Source organism: Camarhynchus parvulus, chromosome 5 (assembly GCF_901933205.1).
Source record: "Camarhynchus parvulus chromosome 5, STF_HiC, whole genome shotgun sequence".
Classification (NCBI taxonomy): domain Eukaryota; kingdom Metazoa; phylum Chordata; class Aves; order Passeriformes; family Thraupidae; genus Camarhynchus; species Camarhynchus parvulus.
In genome coordinates, this window is record NC_044575.1 from 45,905,678 (window position 1) to 45,924,536 (window position 18,859).

Genomic DNA, 18,859 nt, shown 5'->3' on the forward strand with positions numbered 1-18,859 from the left:
GTAAGGAAAAAATGTCAGTTTTCCCAGCAGCCAGTGAAGGTCCTGCAGCCCCATGAGTACAATGCAGTAGGTGGGACAGGGCATGGGCCCTCCTCTCCTGAGGGGAAAAAGTCAGGTTTATGTGAGCTCAGACTGCCTCAGGAGGGCCTCCTGCCATTGCTCATGTGTCAGCAGCCCATGTCCCTGCCCTGCAGCCCCTCTGCTCCCTGGCTTTCTCTGCCTCACGCAGGTTCTGGCTGGGAAGGAGGGAGATGTGGATGTGGGGTGTGAAAGCAGGACAGTGTGGGGGGAAATGCTTCCTTGGAGGTGTCACCATATGCTGGGTTATGTGGAATAAAGTCTGGAATGGAGATAAAAAAGTGGTAAAGGGCTGAGGGGCTACAGGTAACTTTGGGAAGGGTTGGTGGCAGACTGGAGAGAGATGTCTGAGAACCAGCTGGAAAGGGGCAGCAGGTGACCAAGGATGGGGTCACATCCTGTAGTGCTGAATGACTGGATGAACCTCCAATGTGCTCTAGGCTGGCCACAGAGGCAGGAGCCCATCAGAGCTGCTTGATGGTGCCAGGAGAGGAGGCTGCAGGCAGGGCAAAAGCACTGCTGGGATGGGTGGGAAGCCAATCCATAACTGTGGCCAGATTGCCCCATAGCAGCCAGCCTTCCCAAGGCAGAGCATTGCTGGCAGCAGGATGGGGAGCTGACCTCTCCCTTCCCTGCCAAGATTAATTCAGCTGACTTTTCCAAAGGAAGGCACCAATTTTACAGACTGAGGGCTGAGGCACAGGCTGCTGAAGGGGCTTGGCCAGCTGTGCATCACCAGCCCTGAGCAAGCCCATCCTGTCCATGATTGTATTTACTGGGCTGCAGAGAGACCTTTTGCTTGCTGAGCTCTTGACAGTGTCCAGCACTGAGGTATCAACACAGCTATTCAGACTTCTTTTGTGTGCTTTTTGTACAGCCTGACAGGCAGTTCAGCTGCTGTAGAGTGGAGTCAATTTTTCCAATCTACTTAAGAGGAATGTTTTCCTTTATTGTTGCATGATGGAGCATGTGATTGAAGCAAAGCAAGAATCTGTTGTCAGCTCTGGGCCTGACAAGCCTGAAAAAAGAAGAAATGTGCTGGAAAAAATAACAAGTTATCAACACCCATGGGACAGAAGATCCCTCTTCCCTTCTTTCCCCAAAACTGGCTGATTCCATCTCAATTAAGCAAATCATACATTGCAGCAGCAAAACTTGTCCAAGACTACTTTTTTTTTCAAGGATTAGCAAATTGATGAGTAAAAGTTTGTATATTTTTAGCAGAAGAGACTGGAAAACCTGAATATGTAGTTAACCTTCAGGTTCACATTTTGAGGAGTTTAACTGCATTTAAGGAGGCCTCTGGGCAGACACCTTGCCATTTAGGAGAGTAGATTGATGAATGTTGTCACTTAACATAGTTCCTGTTGCTGCCTGTGAGATGTAGACCTACCCTAGTTATCTTCAGATAAGCCTCTCTCAGACACAGATAACAATCTGCCTGCATCACCCAGGGCTCTGCATGGGCTTATTTCCCCTGTTTATGCATGTGTCTCATTAACAAGATAAGTCTGCCATCGCCTACACAACTTCTTGTCATGGAAAAGCTCCCACTGAGAAGTCAGCTCCATGGCATGGGATAACTGGGCAGCTCTGCCCCAGCCCTGACCTTCAGCTCTGGGAGGGCTGCTGGAACTCATCTGCCTCCACAGGCAGCACCAGACCAAAGGCCAGCTCTGTCTGGGCTGTAATGACGACGTAGGAGACATTATCTTTGTCTAGTCTGCTGCTTGTGGTTTGATTTGAGATAAGACACTGAATGATTTCTAGTCCCCTAAGGATGTCTAACCTAGACATCTTCCTGATATCAGTCTGGCTGCCAAGGATGAGTTCTCCATTATCCACATCACTGTTAACCCTGAAAAGTGGGTTAGAGTCAAGGAGTTCCCCTTCAGCAGACTAATCTGAGCTAGGGGCCCGGAATTTTGGTTTGGCAAGAGCAGTGACCATGGCCTGGGGGATATTGTAAAACATGGTATGAGGACACATTTTATAATCTGTTGTGCAAGTCCATAATTTCTCTCCTAAATGCAGATTTCCTTTCAGACAAGGCAAGCAGAAAGCCTCACCAAGTCCTTCTCATTTGAGCTGAGTTCCACATCACTTTGACACACTGCTTGTTTTAAAACATTAAACACTTGTGCAGCTGCTTTTTCAAGATTGAACAGTGCCAGGCTTCTCTGTGATTTACAAGTTGTTTTGGAAACATTCTGGTTGCTTATAGCAGGTAGCTTTATTCTTTTTTTTTTTTTTAACTCTCATCCTGAACAGTTACCTCTCAGCTCTCCATACAAATACTTTCATTTTTACTCTAAGCTTTAAACCGATGGGATTGTAGGGAAAGCATTTTGGAAAGAAGCCCTTGGGGTCTTGTTAGCTTTGTTAATCCTTACTTTGGCTTTTTTTTCCCCTTCTTTTTCACTCCCAGGAGGCAAAATGCAAATCTGTGTGTAATCAGAGCTAGAGACTATGCGTGCTGTTCTAGGATAATATTGTCTTACCCTGCTCTGCTTAGTTCCTTGAACACAACCCAAAAAGCTTACTGGCTTTAAAACAGCTACTCTAAATCAGTACCCATAATACAAGTGCCCTTGTCTCAGAGGCTAAACTGAAACAAATTATATTTTTTTATCCTTGGACAGTGCTATCTAAAGATCTTATAGAGCTTAATAAACATGAGTTTAGATTTGTAAATGAGGTAAATAAGGTACTGTTTGAAGTGAAATGAGGACATTAAGGACCTCACTCTTTGACCCTTGAGTAGGACCCTCACAGGCACTGACAGTGCAATCTATCTCACTCAAAAGCAGGAAACAAAAGAGCTGTTTTCACCAGGTTGTCAGCTAGGTGGGATTGCAGCTCTAGGGAGCAGAAGTGTATTATTTTTCCTTTTTTTGTCCACCCTATTGACCTCTGCCATTTCAAAGTGGGTTATTCCCTTTCATCAGTCACCCTTGGAAATTGTCTTGCTTGTAAAGGGTTTTCTTCCTGGAAGTCTCTCTTGCAGAATGTGACTCTGAATACTGAATGTCTTCCCTTAAAACATTTGGCAAACTTCCTTTTTCTGTATGATTAACCTCAGCACTATGGTACTTCACAATGTATCTCAGAGCCAGAGAAATAAACTTTCCTCCAAAGTAAATGGAGAAAAACATTTTTTAATAAAATACATCTGTATGATAGCATGCATTTTTCACATAAGTATTGATTCTCAAGAGTTATCCATAGGACCTGGAGACTGTTGCTAAGAACCAAATCCCCAGAATTTCAAATCATAGCACTGTTTCCTGTTACATGAGGCACAGGGGAGACCCTTTATATATCTGAATGCTTCACAGAGTTTTACCAAAGAAATTTGCCTTTTGAGAGTAACTTACAAGTATCTATATCGAGTTTGTCTTATGAGCCATGGGCCTCAGCCCTGACAGTTTAAGTGGGCAGCTGGGCAGCATAAATCTTGTACTGCCATTGTAATGTACAAGTGGATGCTGAATGACCTGCAAAAATGTGACTTGTCCAGCAATGATCCCAACTCTTGCTCAGCTGCTTAGTGCAGGGTCCACATTGATTGGATGTTATCCTACTCTCCTGGACCTCCCCCTCAGAACTCAGTATTTCAGAAAGGCCATGTTCCCTACCTTATTCCTGCAAAAGCAGACCCTGTGTGGCTGCATCTAGAACTTCAGCTGTATCTCATATTGACATCTGGTCCTGGGAATTCCCCTGGGAAGAAGTCCTGGATCTCCTCTGGTTGAAGAAACGCTGGAATTTCCACATTATTCCATACCTGGATATGGGGTTGAGGACCTAACAAGTAAGGCAAGGGCTCTGAAACTGAAGAGATGCTCTCCAGCATGTGCTCTGCTCTTAATCCCTGAAATAGCTGACAGTGCTATCCACATGGATACCTTTAAGGAAAGCGCTGAGGATCTGTGACATTTTTCTTTTAGCTGAGTTGGCTGTGTTTGAAGTACCTGTGAGAGGCACCCTCTCACCCTGCTGAAACTGATGGCAATGAGGAGGAAGCAGAGCAGCAAAATGCCTGTAACATATTCCTGTTTGAGCATCCTGCAGCAGAGACAACAAGACCAGGCAGCACTGGGATTTTAAACTGAATTAAACGCACTAAACCTCAGTGGACACCAAGGTGCTGCTCATCTGCTTGGGTGAATGTGGATGAGTCAAAATATAGTGGAGTGCTCAAGACCCCTGTGGCTGTTAGGTGTGAGGACAGTTCCTTAGCACCAGAACATGCACACAGGGTAGAGGGGAGCTGTCATCTCCACTGAATGTCCCTTCTACTCAGCTCCAGCCTGAGAAGAGTACAAAAGCCTGTGATTTCCATCTTCTTTAATGGCACTTTGTTCAGCACAACATAATTGTACTTAGTGAAGAACATAGTTTAAAAATAGATTTCTCTTATACTCTACAACCAAGCTCATTAACACTTTATCACTTTCATCATTCATTAGTTCCAATTTCCCAGGAACTGCCATGAACAGTGATTTTTTCATAATGGCCAGAAAGATTAAACTCTGTAGGAAGCCATAAAGTTGAAATCTTTTGAGAAAGCAGGAGCTGGATGCACAACAGAAGACTCAGGCAGAAGTTCAAACAGGGGAAGTTTCAGCCCTTCCTTGATGAGGGAAAAAACCAGAAACAACTGGCACACTAGGAAAGACAAGAAAGACAAAAAAGACATAGGTTGAACAGGACAGTCTAGAGTTGTGCAACCAAAACTGAAACTACAGCTTTGAAATCATGTGGAAGAAGCAGAAGCATTGGATTATAGAATAAATTAAAAGGCCTTGGGAAGAGAAAAAAGACAGCGCCAGTGTTTTACAAAAACACAGCACTAGAAGGCCATATAGTACCATCCACAAGGTCATCAAGAAATAACATAAGAAACAATGCTAGAGACAGATATTAGGAACTTCCCAACAGAGATGTTGCAGAAAAGTACCTTAAACACACTAAGGACTTCTGCAAAGAAAGTCTAAATTTCCCTCCTTAGGAACCATCCAGCTGAGGATCTTTCTCTTAAAACCACCAGGAGCCAATTGCATGAATAAGGGTCAGAACTGGGGAACTGGAACAATAACCAGAAGGAATTCCATCACACTCTCACACATTCTGCCAAGCACAGCAGGTAGGACAAGCACAGTGAATTGTGACAGACACAACAGCCTCAGCTTTGGGGCTACAGCAGTCACTGTAACACTCCATTAAAGTACCCAGGGCTCCTTCCCCACTGGCAGGAAACTGCTAAGCTGCTAACCTGAACTGTCAGTGTCTGGCAGTGAGAATTTTGGTAGCCTCTGCCTTGGAGTGATGCTCATAGCAAGGTTTACTCACTGAGGGTAGAACAGCAGCAAAGCTGGCCTGTGCTGCTTACTGCAAAGACCGTGGCAACTGTGGTGTCAAACCAGAGATTTATATCAAAGGAGAAAAACACCTCTTGTTAGGACACTCTGGATTTATAATCTGAAAATAGAAATACAAAACTGGAATCACACCCATAATGATAAATCTCACAGTTTCCCAGAATCTGGAAGACTGAGAACATCTAAGCACATCAGCACAACCATTCTGAGGATGTTTGTTTTCTCAGTAGTCCTCTGTCAACATAACTGCTGCAGAATAAGGAATTTGTGTCTTTGAATTCAGATGTCTCTGAAGGACTACACAGATACCAAAAACAAGTGAAAAACCAATTGGATAGCACTTACAGTGCCACTAGAGGAGAAAAAGAAGCTGAAGTAATTGAGTCCCATGAGCCTGTGTAAGCAATAAGATGGAAATTGGCTTGGTTTGTCCATGTAACCAGAACAATGGAACTAGCAAACACAGTTCTGCGGGGAAAAAAATGGAGAGAAAAGGAAGGCAGAACACTCAGGGACAGTGTGACTCAAAGACATCTGCATCTGGATGAAGAAATGATGGGGAGATCCAAAGAGTAAAGGGAACATGAATACAGATTGGAGTCAGTGCCTAAAGATGACATTCTTCAGACCATGCTGGTGTTTGGAAGAGGAAGATGAGACAGTCATAAATAGGTATAACAGTTCATAACCTGGCCATGTTCTGTTCATTTACTGAGTTGCCAAAGGACACAAAACCAGAGTATAGTCACCAATGAACCACTAATTCATGCTGGTAATGCTTCTATCACCAATAAGAAAAATTCAATTAATTCTTATCTCTTTGTTTCAGACCACTCAAAATTGCCCACTGATCTACACATTTCCCCTTTTATTTCCTGAAGGTGACATTTTTCAATGGGCTTCTAAATATCAGGTAAAACTCAATATGCTGTGGCAATATGTCTGGCTCATAGAACCCAGCCTATTTTTCTCTTGCTTTTGATCATATTCTTGACATTCAGGCACTGTTATGGTGAGATGCAGATATTTCCTTGCTCTTAAGGTGCCTTGGATCTAGTTTTACAAGCCCAAGAAAGGTGAATTTATCTCTGCACTGTTCATCAGGATTACAGCAGTCTGGCAGATGTCTGCTTGTAGATTCTGCTAAAGTCATGAGTTCCTATAAATGGCAGCATCACGATCCCTCCCTAAGCAGCAGCTCTCATGCCAGTGAAATATCCCCAGCTACCCACAACACACCCACAGCCAGAGAAAATCACCTCTTCCTGATTGTCTTCTCAGAGCAGGGTGCCTTGAAGGCAGCAATGGCTCTGGGGGACAGAAATATTGTCCCCAACAGTCAGCAGAGCCCTTTTAGCTGTTCAAGATTGCTATTTTCTGCATCTTTACAGGAATTAGAAACATGCAGCAGGGTGCACACAATGATCTCCACAGGTGAATGGCAACCATTCCCACAAGACAAGTTCCTGTATCAAACCCAGTATCTGCCATCCAAAAGTTCTATTTATCAGTGATGTCTGCTGGTGTCAGCAGGTGTCTAGAAAAAGAAATAGGTGAAGAGAAAAGTGTTACATTTTCTCCCAAGGAAGATGCTCCCCTCAGGAGTTTGCAAGGCAGAATTTCCCCATGGGTGCTGTGCTGGGAGCAGATCCAAGTAGTCATGGCAACCCTGTGCTGGCTTGACATGGCCACTGCTCGGAATAAATTCTGGGCTGAGCATTGGTCCTGATGGTGTTAGTACCTCGAGTAATGACACATCTGAAGCACTATTCTTACTATTCTTCCATCTGTTCCTACTTGTTTGCAGGCTGCCCAGAAATGTCCCAGGAGAGCTGTGGGTCTCTGTATGATGAATTCCAGCCTGCTGAGAAATATGCTTGGTTTTGTTACCTTCTGTGACCTCCCAGAGCAGGGACAGTCCTATTTATATATACCACCTGCTAAAAACTTCTCTCCTTGAGCTTCAGCAGCTTTTTGTACCTAGTCTTCTTTAGCAGTATAATTCCTGGTGATTTGTGGGGTTTTATGCAATTTAACTGTATATGTGAGGAGAAGTAGCTATGCAGTGGCAAGGCACTTATATGTGGAAACTCCTGACACGGAAGCACTCAGACTAATATTTTTTTGCCTGACATTCAAGCTCCCTAGTGGCAGAGCTTCCTGGCACAGAAACAATCAATAGTCCCAATCCAAGCAATTTGCTCATATATGTGGGCATGTACAGGTGCAGCGTGGTCTGTTATAGATACTTGCAACTCAGAATGCCAAAGTGAGCATGTAGTCTTGACAGAAAAAAACCCCCCTTAAAACCATCATCTGTACAAAGGGCTTTATTTAATAGCTGGAGATTTGAGTGAATTCAGACTCTTGGGTTTTGGTTCATTCTCCAGAGCAGGACTGGGTTTTGTCTTTATTTTTGTTTCCTGTGTCAGAACTGCAAAGCAGATGGGTTTCAAACTGCAGAAATTATTCATGGTAGATGTTTAATGAAAATCCCTGACTGAAATATGATTCTTACTATGGAAAAAGAAAAAACTTGCCAAACATGATTTTTCCAGTTGTGAGAGAAAAGTGAGGGAAAGGGATTGTTTTGCTTGAAGTACATTTTAAATTACACATTACAGTCTGGTATGGGTGCATACACTGAGGTTAAACTGTTCCTGCTGATCCAACATAAGCTGATGCTAGGAATGACTGTTGAGAATTACATGGTCTTTGTCTCTGTAAAAAATGCCTACATTGGAGTATTCAGCCCAAAATAACAACCTGCTGGGCCTCGGCTAGAACAAAGGGAGAAGCAAAAGGAGGAAATGCCTGGTTTGGGGAATGAGATATGAACCTGAACAAGAGACAGTCTTGAGCATTTCCTTGCAGGGGGATTATCTGCTGGCTGGGAAACAAGAGCCAGGGCACAGAGGTGAGGGAGAGGAGACCAGGTGGATGTGTCCTTCCTGCAGGTGCTGGAGGCCCTTCTTTGCAGGAGACCAAACACCAGGCAGGCAGGGCAGGGGGCTCACAGGGCTGTGAATCATGGCTGGCTGAGGAAGCTGAGTCACAACAGCTGAGCTTTGAGTCCCCAGCTCTGACCTGTGGCCTGGAACAGTGTGAAGGAAGATGCACAGTGTCTGTGGGCAGTGCCACGGGGGTGGGAGCTGATGCTGCTCCCCTGGGACTCCTGGCAGGCTCCTGGGGCAGCTCTGGAGTGCAGCTTTGAGATGGTTCCTTCCCTCCAGTAAGTGGGCATTTCTGAGAATCCACTGCAGATTTCCTTACCCTTGTCAATGTCTGTAGTGGGGCCGTGTTGTGTGCAAACAGGCATAGAGTTTGTCAGACTGTAGGGGTGAAGCAAAGATGGACACATCTCTCCTGCAGATCCAGGTCTTTGCCTTGGGTTATCAGTCAGTGAAATTTCTCCACCAGTCGGTGAATTTTTTCTAGTTTAAAAGCCAAAATCTCTGTAGTAACATGTGAGATTTGGGCTACACAATGCCCAAATGCATGTCTTTATAAAGAAGGCCATCTTAAAGAACTCTGCAATATGGTGGATTGTATTTTGCACTAAAGGGGAGTGCAATCACTGAATAACACCACGGGAGGGAGAAGACGGAAGAAATACAAATAAGCTGCGCTCACACTGCCTGTGTGACCCAGGTCAGAGCCCACACACACAGTAATGAAAGAGTCATTTCTATTTTTTTTTTCTTCAAGCACTTTGTCCATCCAGACCAAACCAGATTCCAGCATGGAGAGTCACAAGGGCAGCCCTGTATGTATTGCAGATATGCACATCCTTAGAGACAGATGGACTTGTAAGGATCCCTTTGGAAGTGAGCTGGGAGGTTTCTTTCTTCCCATTGTTTCTGTTAGTGTCAAACACTTGGATATTTTGAGCTAACTTTTCAGAAAGCCAAGCTGAGATATTCCATCTCCAGTGTCTCCCTGAAGAATCATGCTGCATTTGGCTACCTGAAGCCAGTTCTTTATGCTTCATCATATTAGTCCATGCAATTACTGGACTGTCACAGAACACAAGATGCGCCAGCCAAACCTACCTGTTTTTTGGGTTTTTTAAAAATCATATAGCTCAAAGAAATCAGCTTCTGACTGTTTTTTCTGTTTTTCACCAGTCCTGTACCTGGAAGGATCTGTCCTTGTATTTGAGGATGTTTTCAAATTGGTTGCCTTCTACTGTGTCAGCAGGTGAGTTGCATTCATTGCTTCCATGACACAGTCATTTTGCCCTCCCCTCTGGTCTGGCCTTCCCAGTTCCCAGTCCCAGCACAGACCCTTCTGTTTCCTCTGCTACCAGACCAGAAGGTGTCTCAGATGTTTGTATCTACAATGGGGCCAGATCACCCCACAAGCACAGCTGTCCCTGCAGCTGGGAGCTTTGTCCATGGGGCTGCTTCCACAAAGAACAGAGGCACAGAACTAGGCTAGGGAGGGCAGGGAGGAAGAAGGGCCCTGAGTTAACTATTTATTTAAAGCTTTAAGCATACACACATACACACCCCCCTGGTAGCAACTTGACAAACCTACTAATGGACTGTTACCTGTTGGCAACTCAAAGCACTTAGTCACCTATGGGGAATCTGTCAAGGAAAGTAGCCCTGAAACAATGAATTTTCTTTAGCTAAAATTTGAAATGAAAACAAAGTGTTTGTTTGCTCAACACAGAAATACCAAGAATAATGGGTACACCTTTTCCAGAGGTGGAAAAGACCTGCAATGTCATTTCATTTGTGCCAGGTTTGATCACCAGCTGATAATGTCTGCAGACTTCTCTAATCTGTGTCCTTGTGCTCTGCACACTGCAGCCATACCTCCACCTGCTTACCCTGCCCCTGCTGCAGCAGGCCTGGTTGTGAGCTCGTTGTAGATTTTTGATTTCCCCTATATAAACTTACATGACTCTTAAAGCAGTTATTTCCTTTTAAGAGGAGAAAGCAGATTCAGCATATGCTTACAAGGCAGTCACATCAGTCACTTGGCTAGGTCACACAGCAGAAACAGTCTGTCTAGGGTAGCATACAGTGTGCCAGTCAGTTATCCAGGCAGCCCCCCACTGCTCTGAGAGTTGCTCCTGAAGCCAGCTGAGTTCAGCACGACTAAGCCACAACTCCTACCTGCACACAAGAAACCATGCTCCACCTCACCCTCATCAGTTAATAGACATTTAGCCATCTAGATGTATATAGACCCTATAAGATGGACTGAACTTCTGGACCCTTATAAAGATTTCTTTCTCACTAAAGCAAAGAACAGCCCAAATGCAAAATAGAATTGGGCATTTATAGTAAGTGGCTGGTGACAGAGAAAATATGCTCACTTCTGCTTTCCTGCAAAAAGGATCACGGCTTGAGAAAGAGGAAAGAAAAAGAAAGAAAAAGAAAGAGAAAGAAAGAGAGAGAGAGAGAGAGAGGAAAGAGAAAGAAAGAAAGAAAGAAAGAAAGAAAGAAAGAAAGAAAGAAAGAAAGAAAGAAAGAAAGAAAGAAAGAAAGAAAGAAAGAAAAGAAAGAAAGAAAGAAAGAAAGAAAGAAAGAAAGAAAGAAAGAAAGAAAGAAAGAAAGAAAGAAAGAAAGAAAGAAAGAAAGAAAGAAAGAAAGAAAGAAAGAAAGAAAGAAAAGTTCTATTTGATGCCTTATGTTTTAGCTTTTATATTTTTCAGATTCTGTACTGCTGTAGTGTGTAGCTCTGAGCTTCGTATTAAGGGATGGTAAGCTCTCTTCACAGAGCAGCTAGGCAAAATAATTCCTTTCCTACCTTGGAACCAAGGACAACCGACCCAAATTTCAGGCCCAAGAACATAAACAATGTGGACTGAAGAGAGAAAAACAAGAGGGATGGGACTTCATAACCTAAAGTTGTAACTGAATAATTAACTCTGATATGCTAATGAACCAAAACTTTTAGAAGTGAGAGATCTCATGACCATATCCATTTTGTGACCATTTTGGGTTCATCTCGGGTGTAGCCCTGGCTGGGATCTTGTACTGCCCAAGGTGTATCCATTGAGGCCTTTTAATAAATCCCCACTTTATTCTTTAACTCTGTCTAGCCTCTGTTCTAGATCAGCCTTCACAAGGCATCAGTTCAGCTCCTGTTAGAGATGTTATTTCTGAGTGTCAAATACATATTCAGATGGTTCATGTGATTTTCCAGGCTGCTGTCAAAAGACAAGTTAAAAAGGGAATAATTTTCTGAGAGAAGCAGGTAATAAAGAGACACTGACCTACCATTTGCTGGCAGCTCATAGGAGGTCTCTGTGATGGTGAATGTAGAGCTCTGAGAACAGGGATGTAGTAAATTGTCTATGAATACCTGGAATCAGCTTTTCAGAGCTGACAGGCTCTTCTCAAAAAAAACCTTTGGCCTGGATATATTACCTGCCTGTAGGTAACAGATGACTTGGTGGCTGGTCTACAAGCTGCTGCCCCATTAATAAAACCAGATTTTTTTCTATTAGGGCAATGTCCTAATATTTCCTGATCTTAATATGTTTGGTTTTTTTTAAAAAGAAAATTAATGGAAATATTCATACATATAAAATAACAAAGAAAGCAAAGAAGGTACATGGACCCTCTTAATCTTCTAAACCTCATATTTGCCATGAAAAAATAATAAGCCAGGGATCACATCAGTTTATGTGAGTGTGACAACAGAGTGCTCAGCAGTGCACAGAGAAGCCATGGGGAACACAAAACATCAGTAAGGTGTGCATCTGTTAAAAAGGTCAGAAATGGGCCCTCTGCATTCATCTGACAGCAGATAGGTCTGCAGTCATGTGCTTTTTTGGGTGTGCATTTGTTTAGCAGAGACCTCCTACTCACAAGGCCAGTTTTTTCTATAATGATTCCTTGTACCATGTAGAACATTTTGTAAAACTTTTCATGTGTAAGATGATCCTGCACCATTCCTTGCTATCATTTAGGGACTGGCTTTTCTAGTCCTTGTTGGAATGGGAATTGAGGCAAGCACAGGGTTAGCAAATTGTCACTGGGCAAGAGGAAAACCTGAACAGTTCACTGGCAGACCAAGGGCTCTGTTAAATTGCTTGAGACTTAGGGTGTGTTTCAGTGAAACCCTGCCAAAATCCTCTGAAAAACTCTATCTTTATTTTCAGTAGAAGTACATCATCTTTCCAGAAACCAAGTACTCAGAAGTCTGAGAGTAGAGAGTTAGAGGGATATGTGTTTTCTCAGTGTCATGCAGCACTTCCTCCTTGTCTGTTCCTTCACCCAGGGGTTACTCTTCCTCAGCTGGGGCTTTCCTTTCCCAGTCCCTCTGTGCCTTGCTGTGTGCCCATGCCTTACACTTACAGAGATTTTTAAAAGAGGAAGCAGAGTAGTGAGAGAGGGGTAAACAGAAAGAAAAAGGACTTCAAATCCTTTCCACATGAAAAAGATTGGCTTTTCTAATAAAAATAATTACAATTTGCAGCACCTCACTTTTAATGGGAAGATATTTCAACCCTTGTGGCCTTCCCTGAGGTGAGAGGCATTCCTGCTCTTTTCAGAAGACAGAGCCAAGCCACAATGATTAAGTCTATGCTATGGCATGAAGCATCCCCACAGAAGCTGGTGATCTTCTGTGAAATCAGAGCAGCCCAGTCTGGCACAATGTCCATAATTCCTTACCAGCCACAGAACACGGCTGAAATTGTGAACCAATCCAATCACTAAAACCAAGTGAAATCTGCAGTTCCTAACAATTGTGGGGTTTGTCCTTTTACTGTTTTTTCATTGTGTTTGTTTTTACAGGGATTTGCTGCCATTTACCCTGAAGCTGCCACAAGCAATATTAGAAGCCAGTAGCTTTCAAGACCTTGAAATTATCTCTAGTCTGGGGATAGGTAAGTCCCTCAAAGTAGTCAGATTTTCACTTGGACTCGTGAGAACAATAGTGCCTTGCAGAGACATAATGCAACTGGAAGATAGATGAACTATGGTCTTTGGAATAGCTAAAGGGGTCTGAATGCCAGAGGAAGATGTTTATGATCTTTATGTTCACAGCAGAATGCTGACAAAAAGGGCACTTTCCCCTTTGGCCATAAACCTCCACCTGGATCTCTGTGCAGGGTTGGTCCCTACAGTCTGGGTGAGCTGAAGTGCAGCACGGCCTCTCAGGGTAACTCTGCATTTTGGAAGTGGCTCATATCTGAGCTATATGGAAAACACCTTTGCAACTTCTTCTGATGTGTGGGGGCAATGCTGATGAAAGTGTGATATTTTTGAGTTTTGATATTTCTGCTTGCTCCTGCAGGATTTCTAGTTGGTAGAGAAATTTGTGTCGTCCCAACATGTTCTCACACCTCACACAAATCACATGCAAAAGGAACATTATTTTTAGTGACAGCATCAAATAAGTAAATTTTAGATGAGATGTATAAAGTCACAGATAGGAAAAGCAATTCTGTTAACTAAGGAAGCTCTCCTTTCTATTCCTTCTCATTTAACACACTCCACTTGAGACAGCTACTACAGTACGCCACTTACATCCTCCTTGGTTTTTCAGTTTTCCTTCAGGTGTTGAAAACAGCCAAACAACAGAGAAAATTGAAGAGTTAGCTCATTTAGAGATATTTATTAGAGCACTCTCACTATTTTTGGGTTTTCGTCCTCCCAGAAGGCATGGGCAAACCCCACTGGTTTCAGTTCAGGCAGCTTTGTTGAATATCACCAACAGATTTGCCTCTAACATTTTCAGCATCCTCTATTTTGAGTATGTTCCAATTTGTCAAAACATCCTTTTATACACATGTCCAGCCAGCACTTATTGCTGATTAAAAGGTACTTTACAACTTCAGATAACAAGTTACACTTGTTATCTTAAACTTAATTGTTTATAATAAGTCCAAAAACTTGGATTAAAATGCAGGAAGTGTACCATGAATCTGCAACCTTCAGTCTAATTGTAGCCAGCAGAGGCTATCTTGATTCAGGCAACAGTTTCCAGCAACTTCTGAAAGAAGAGATTAGTTAAAGCACAAGCACCAAAGCAATATTGGTTGTAGTCTTTTTCCTTTTCTTCTGTACTGGTGGTCATAAAAGTAGTGAGGCTTGGAAATTTATTTGTCATGGTCTATTTCATAGCAGTCAAGTTTCTAACAACAGAAGAAAACCTGCTGTTGTGTGCAGTCTTCCTGGGAAATGATGCTGGCTTCCTGAAGTGCCATGCTGTTTTAGTGGAGTCAGACAGGCTCAGCTACTGACAGATGCTGTTTATTGCTTCCTGGAAGAAAATTTTGTGGATACAAATGGGAACACAAACTATTAAGTGCTGCTCAAAGTGGCACTTCCAAAGGAAACAAAGCATTGTCTGAAATTCTCATATGTTGCTCTGTATTTATTTCAAAGTACTATGTGTTTCAAGGGGATAGAAGTAAGATGTCTATCTGCAAGCTGAGGTGTTCCACAAAGGATCTGGCTGTTCTGTATGTTATCATAGAGGACATACTGCAGGCCCTCTAGTCCTGACCTCACTGGTACAGAAGTTCTTGTAGGAGGAGAATTAGCATAATTGCACTGCACAAAGAGCACATACCATCACAGACATGCCAAAGACTCCAAGAACTACTTAACTATCCCTCCCAGAGTGCAAGATAAGGGAAGATCCAGGACAGCAATGGGAGATGATCAAACAGCCTTCTCTGCAGTGTGAGAGAGTGTGGCTGCGCTGGGAAATGCCTGCTCTGAAGCAGCTGTGTTACTGGGTAGAACCACATCATCTGTTCCTTCCAGCCTGAGTGGAGCTTTGCATTTTCATCACAGTGCCTTAACCTGACCACTACTGAGAAAAATTATCAACTTCCCCTCTGTAGATTGGTTTACTCACCATTTCCTCAGCCCATGAGACTTCACAGCATTATATTCTGACTTAAAACAAGTTCCTCTGTCCTGCATTTGCTGATTCCGAGTGCAGGTGGAGAGCTTAAGGAAAATGGTTCCCCAGCCAGTACCAGTTGTGAGCAAGAGGCAGACACAGCTTGCCTGGGGTCTTCACATCCTCTCCTCGGGTATCCACAGCTATTTGCATTTGGAGGGCAGTGATCACTGAACAAGCATAGATCCCTTCTCACAGTCATTTGTTTTTGTTACTTATACCTTCCTTCTCTGAAAATGCTGAACAGCATTAACAACTTTCACTAGGTAAGCGTCCTAAAATTGACAGGGGAGAGAATTCTGGTGAAGCTTCTGAGCTTATCCCCTGGATTGAAGAATTTTATATGCACAAAACAGTTTCTTTCTTTCTTCACACTGTTTTGTGCAGAGGTTTGAAAGTTCAACATTGAAATTTGTGTACCATTTCTTTTAAAAATAAGTATATTTTCTACATATCATTAGCAGCTAAAATTCTCTCAGATAATTTCTTTAATTTTTCTTTTTGTCTTTTTTTTTTTGTGTGACAGATTTCTGGGATTCCTACTTAAACCACAGGAGACAGGACTTATCCCACCCTGCAAAAGACTCTGCTTTCAGCACTGCCCAGGGAGACAGTTTAAGACCTACCCAGTGTTTTGCAAGTAGCACAAACCACTGCTCATGTGAAATTGAGCTGTCAATAGGAAATGACAGGCTGTGGTTTGTGAATCCTATTTTTATAGAAGAGTACAGTAATCCTTGTCCTCCAGATGTATCTTCTCCCAAAGGCCACTCTGGGAGCACTGAACTCCCCCCTGCCACCATGCTTACTGAAAAGAGGTCTCCTCGACGTCCTCCTCCCCCTCCACCCTCTCATGGGCTCATTCAGAAACCTTCCCTGAAGCTCCCACAGGACCCCACGACTGCCTGTGAAGAAAACAAGCTACTTATTAAGCCACTAGGAAAGGGCTTCGAGGAAATGAAAACGGAGGGTGGTGATGATAAAGAAGAAAGGAAGCAGAGCTGCCCCAGGAAGGGCTCCCAGCCCTCTGCTCCCCCGCGGAGGCGGCCCAGTGACAGGACCTCAGAGGAGAGCTCTGTGGGTAACCCTGAAAATTGTGAAACGCTGAAAGGGGAAGGGACAGAAGAAAACCAAGATACAAGTGCAGAGAGCGGAGATAAAACACTGCTGTGCAAAAAGGCTGTAGAGATACCTGGGGAGGTTCCCAAAAAGGCTGCATCACAGTTTCAGGAGACAAAGCCTGAACCTGCAGAGAAGGAGGAGGACATGCCTAAGATACAAAGCAATGCCACTGAGATAGGAAAGTCACCTCCTATCCCACCGCCGAGAAGGAAGAGAATTTCCCAGGTACCGAGGACCCCCAGCTCCTGCCAGCCAAAGCAAAGAACAGCGGGAGAGACGGCCGTGCCCACAGGGCAGGCTGTGTGGAAGGGCAGCCCAGCCACAGGGACGGGTGCTGCCACTTGCACACACACCAAGACTGAGACGGGACATGGCCACAAATCTGTCAGCTCAGCTGAACTGGAAGGGTCACACTTGTCCCTGGAGGACCTGGGAGGCAACACTGTGGCTCAAGCATCAACATCTGAGCCAGACTCCTACTCCACCAGCAGCACAGAGGATGACCTGGAGATGCTGAGTAGCTCATCTGGTAAAAAGACACGCTCCGTGATCTTGGCCAAGGCCAAAAACAGGCTGTCCTTGGCAAACCTGTCCAATGTCTTCACAGTCTTTTTGTCTAGTGACAGGAAGCTGCAGAAGAAGATAGTGGAGCTGGCACAGGACAAGGAGTCCTACTTTGGCAACCTGGTGCGGGACTACAGAGTGTACAGTTTGGAGATGATGGCAAAGCAGAGCTCCAGCACAGAGATGCTACAAGAGATCCGGCTGATGATGACTCAGCTGAAGAGTTACTTAGTGCAGAGCACTGAGCTGAAATCCCTGACAGACCCAGCCTCCTACACCGAGGAACAGTTAGGTAGGTAACTGTGGTTTATTCATCCTTGGGCATGGCTTAGGAAGGTGAGGAGGGAGAAAGAGTTCTGTAGACACAGGCTCTGCTTTACAGAATTATAAACCATCCCCTAAAACTCAAGCAGCATAAATTGAAGTCTGCTCTGTGGTTGCCAGCACTTGGAGGAACAGCTCAAAAACCTGGAGACCAATGAGGGGAAAAATCCCTTTATGAATGGGAATCCCTTTATGAATTTATAAATGGAAGAGTTTAAGCAAAAGAGACGTGTTTGTGTGTATGAGAGACATAAATGTATGTGTGTATATATATGTGTGTGTGTGTTTATGCGTGTACACAGAGCTGAATTCACTGGAAACACAAAAGGCAAACTTCCCCCTTCACAGCTGCATTCCCATGGCCTTTCACATCCATTGCTTTGCTACAAGGATGGAGAACTCTCTGCATGTGGCATACACCTTAGAGGTCAATCAATCACTGTCTCACAGGGAGGGACAAGACTAGGATGATTTTGAGTAGCAGTTGGAGGAATCACTTGATTCTACTTTGTGCTCCTCAGAGCTCAGAGGTACAGAAGAAATGTCTGTTGCAAGACTACTGCCAGCTCCAAAATGAAGTGTTCACCTCTTTGCCACTGGTATAATTTGCCTTTGGGGAGAAAAAATATTATTTTTAACAGTTTATAGGTGTTTCATTGCTTCTCATTCATATCCTGTGAGGGAATAATGGGCTACTTTTCTCCTTGCTAAGGATTGGACTGGTCTGTTTGATGTACATCCATGAGGGAATATAAAAAGAGCTGTAAGACTTTTCATCCCAGTGAAAGCTGTACAGCCAGAAAAAAGTGTGCATGCACGTGCACACATGCTCCTTTGAAAGCTTAAAACTGTTTCTTGAGGACCTGAGAAGCAATGCAGAGCTATTTGTGGGTCCTTAAGTCGACCTAAAACAAGCTGGGAGCTGGAAGACCCAGAATATGGAGTAAACCACAGGAGTGACCAGGGATTCCAGGGGATCCTGCAGCTCCAGTATTAGGTGGGACTCAGCTAAGTGGCTAGCCAGGAGTAAAAGGCTGTCCACAGTCTCAGCAGCTCTGCTGATTTCCTTCTCCCCCAGCAAAGGCTTCACATGATCCTGCAGGTCCCCAGCAGAACAGACCTGCAGCCAGCCCCTGCCATAGCATAGAGAGGGAACCTGCAGTTTCACTTCTCATGCATCTTGTGTAACACCTTCAATCTTTGTCCCAATAACCTCTTTCTTCAAGGTGGGGAGTGTGGGAGCAGCACAGAGAAATCTGTCTTGAATCTTGATTAGTGAAAGTGGAAAGGGGGAGGAAAGAAGTGTCCTTGTTCTGCTTGGTAGAGCTGTTTGTGTGCAAGTATCCCATCACCTTCCCACAGACATGCCTGGTTTTGACCCTGTGTCTAACCCTGTTCACTGGCAGTTCCTTAACAGGGTGATGTAGACCAGTCAACCTTGACAGGGCTGTCTTCTTCTGCAGACAACAAGGATTCCCACTGGAGGATTTACCACTTGAATTTGC

General features: G+C 43.9%; 1 protein-coding gene across 1 annotated transcript in view; it reads left to right on the forward strand.

Moving 5' to 3' along the window:
* The window catches only part of RIN3 (Ras and Rab interactor 3), a 65,780-nt gene that overhangs the window by 30,180 nt on the left and 16,741 nt on the right, over positions 1–18,859 (forward strand). Inside the window, exons 4-6 of the mRNA XM_030949707.1 lie at positions 9,590–9,662; positions 13,223–13,314; positions 15,871–17,322. Of these exons, the coding sequence (XP_030805567.1) occupies positions 9,590–9,662; positions 13,223–13,314; positions 15,871–17,322 (1,617 nt within the window). The remainder of the gene's footprint in view (positions 1–9,589; positions 9,663–13,222; positions 13,315–15,870; positions 17,323–18,859) is intronic.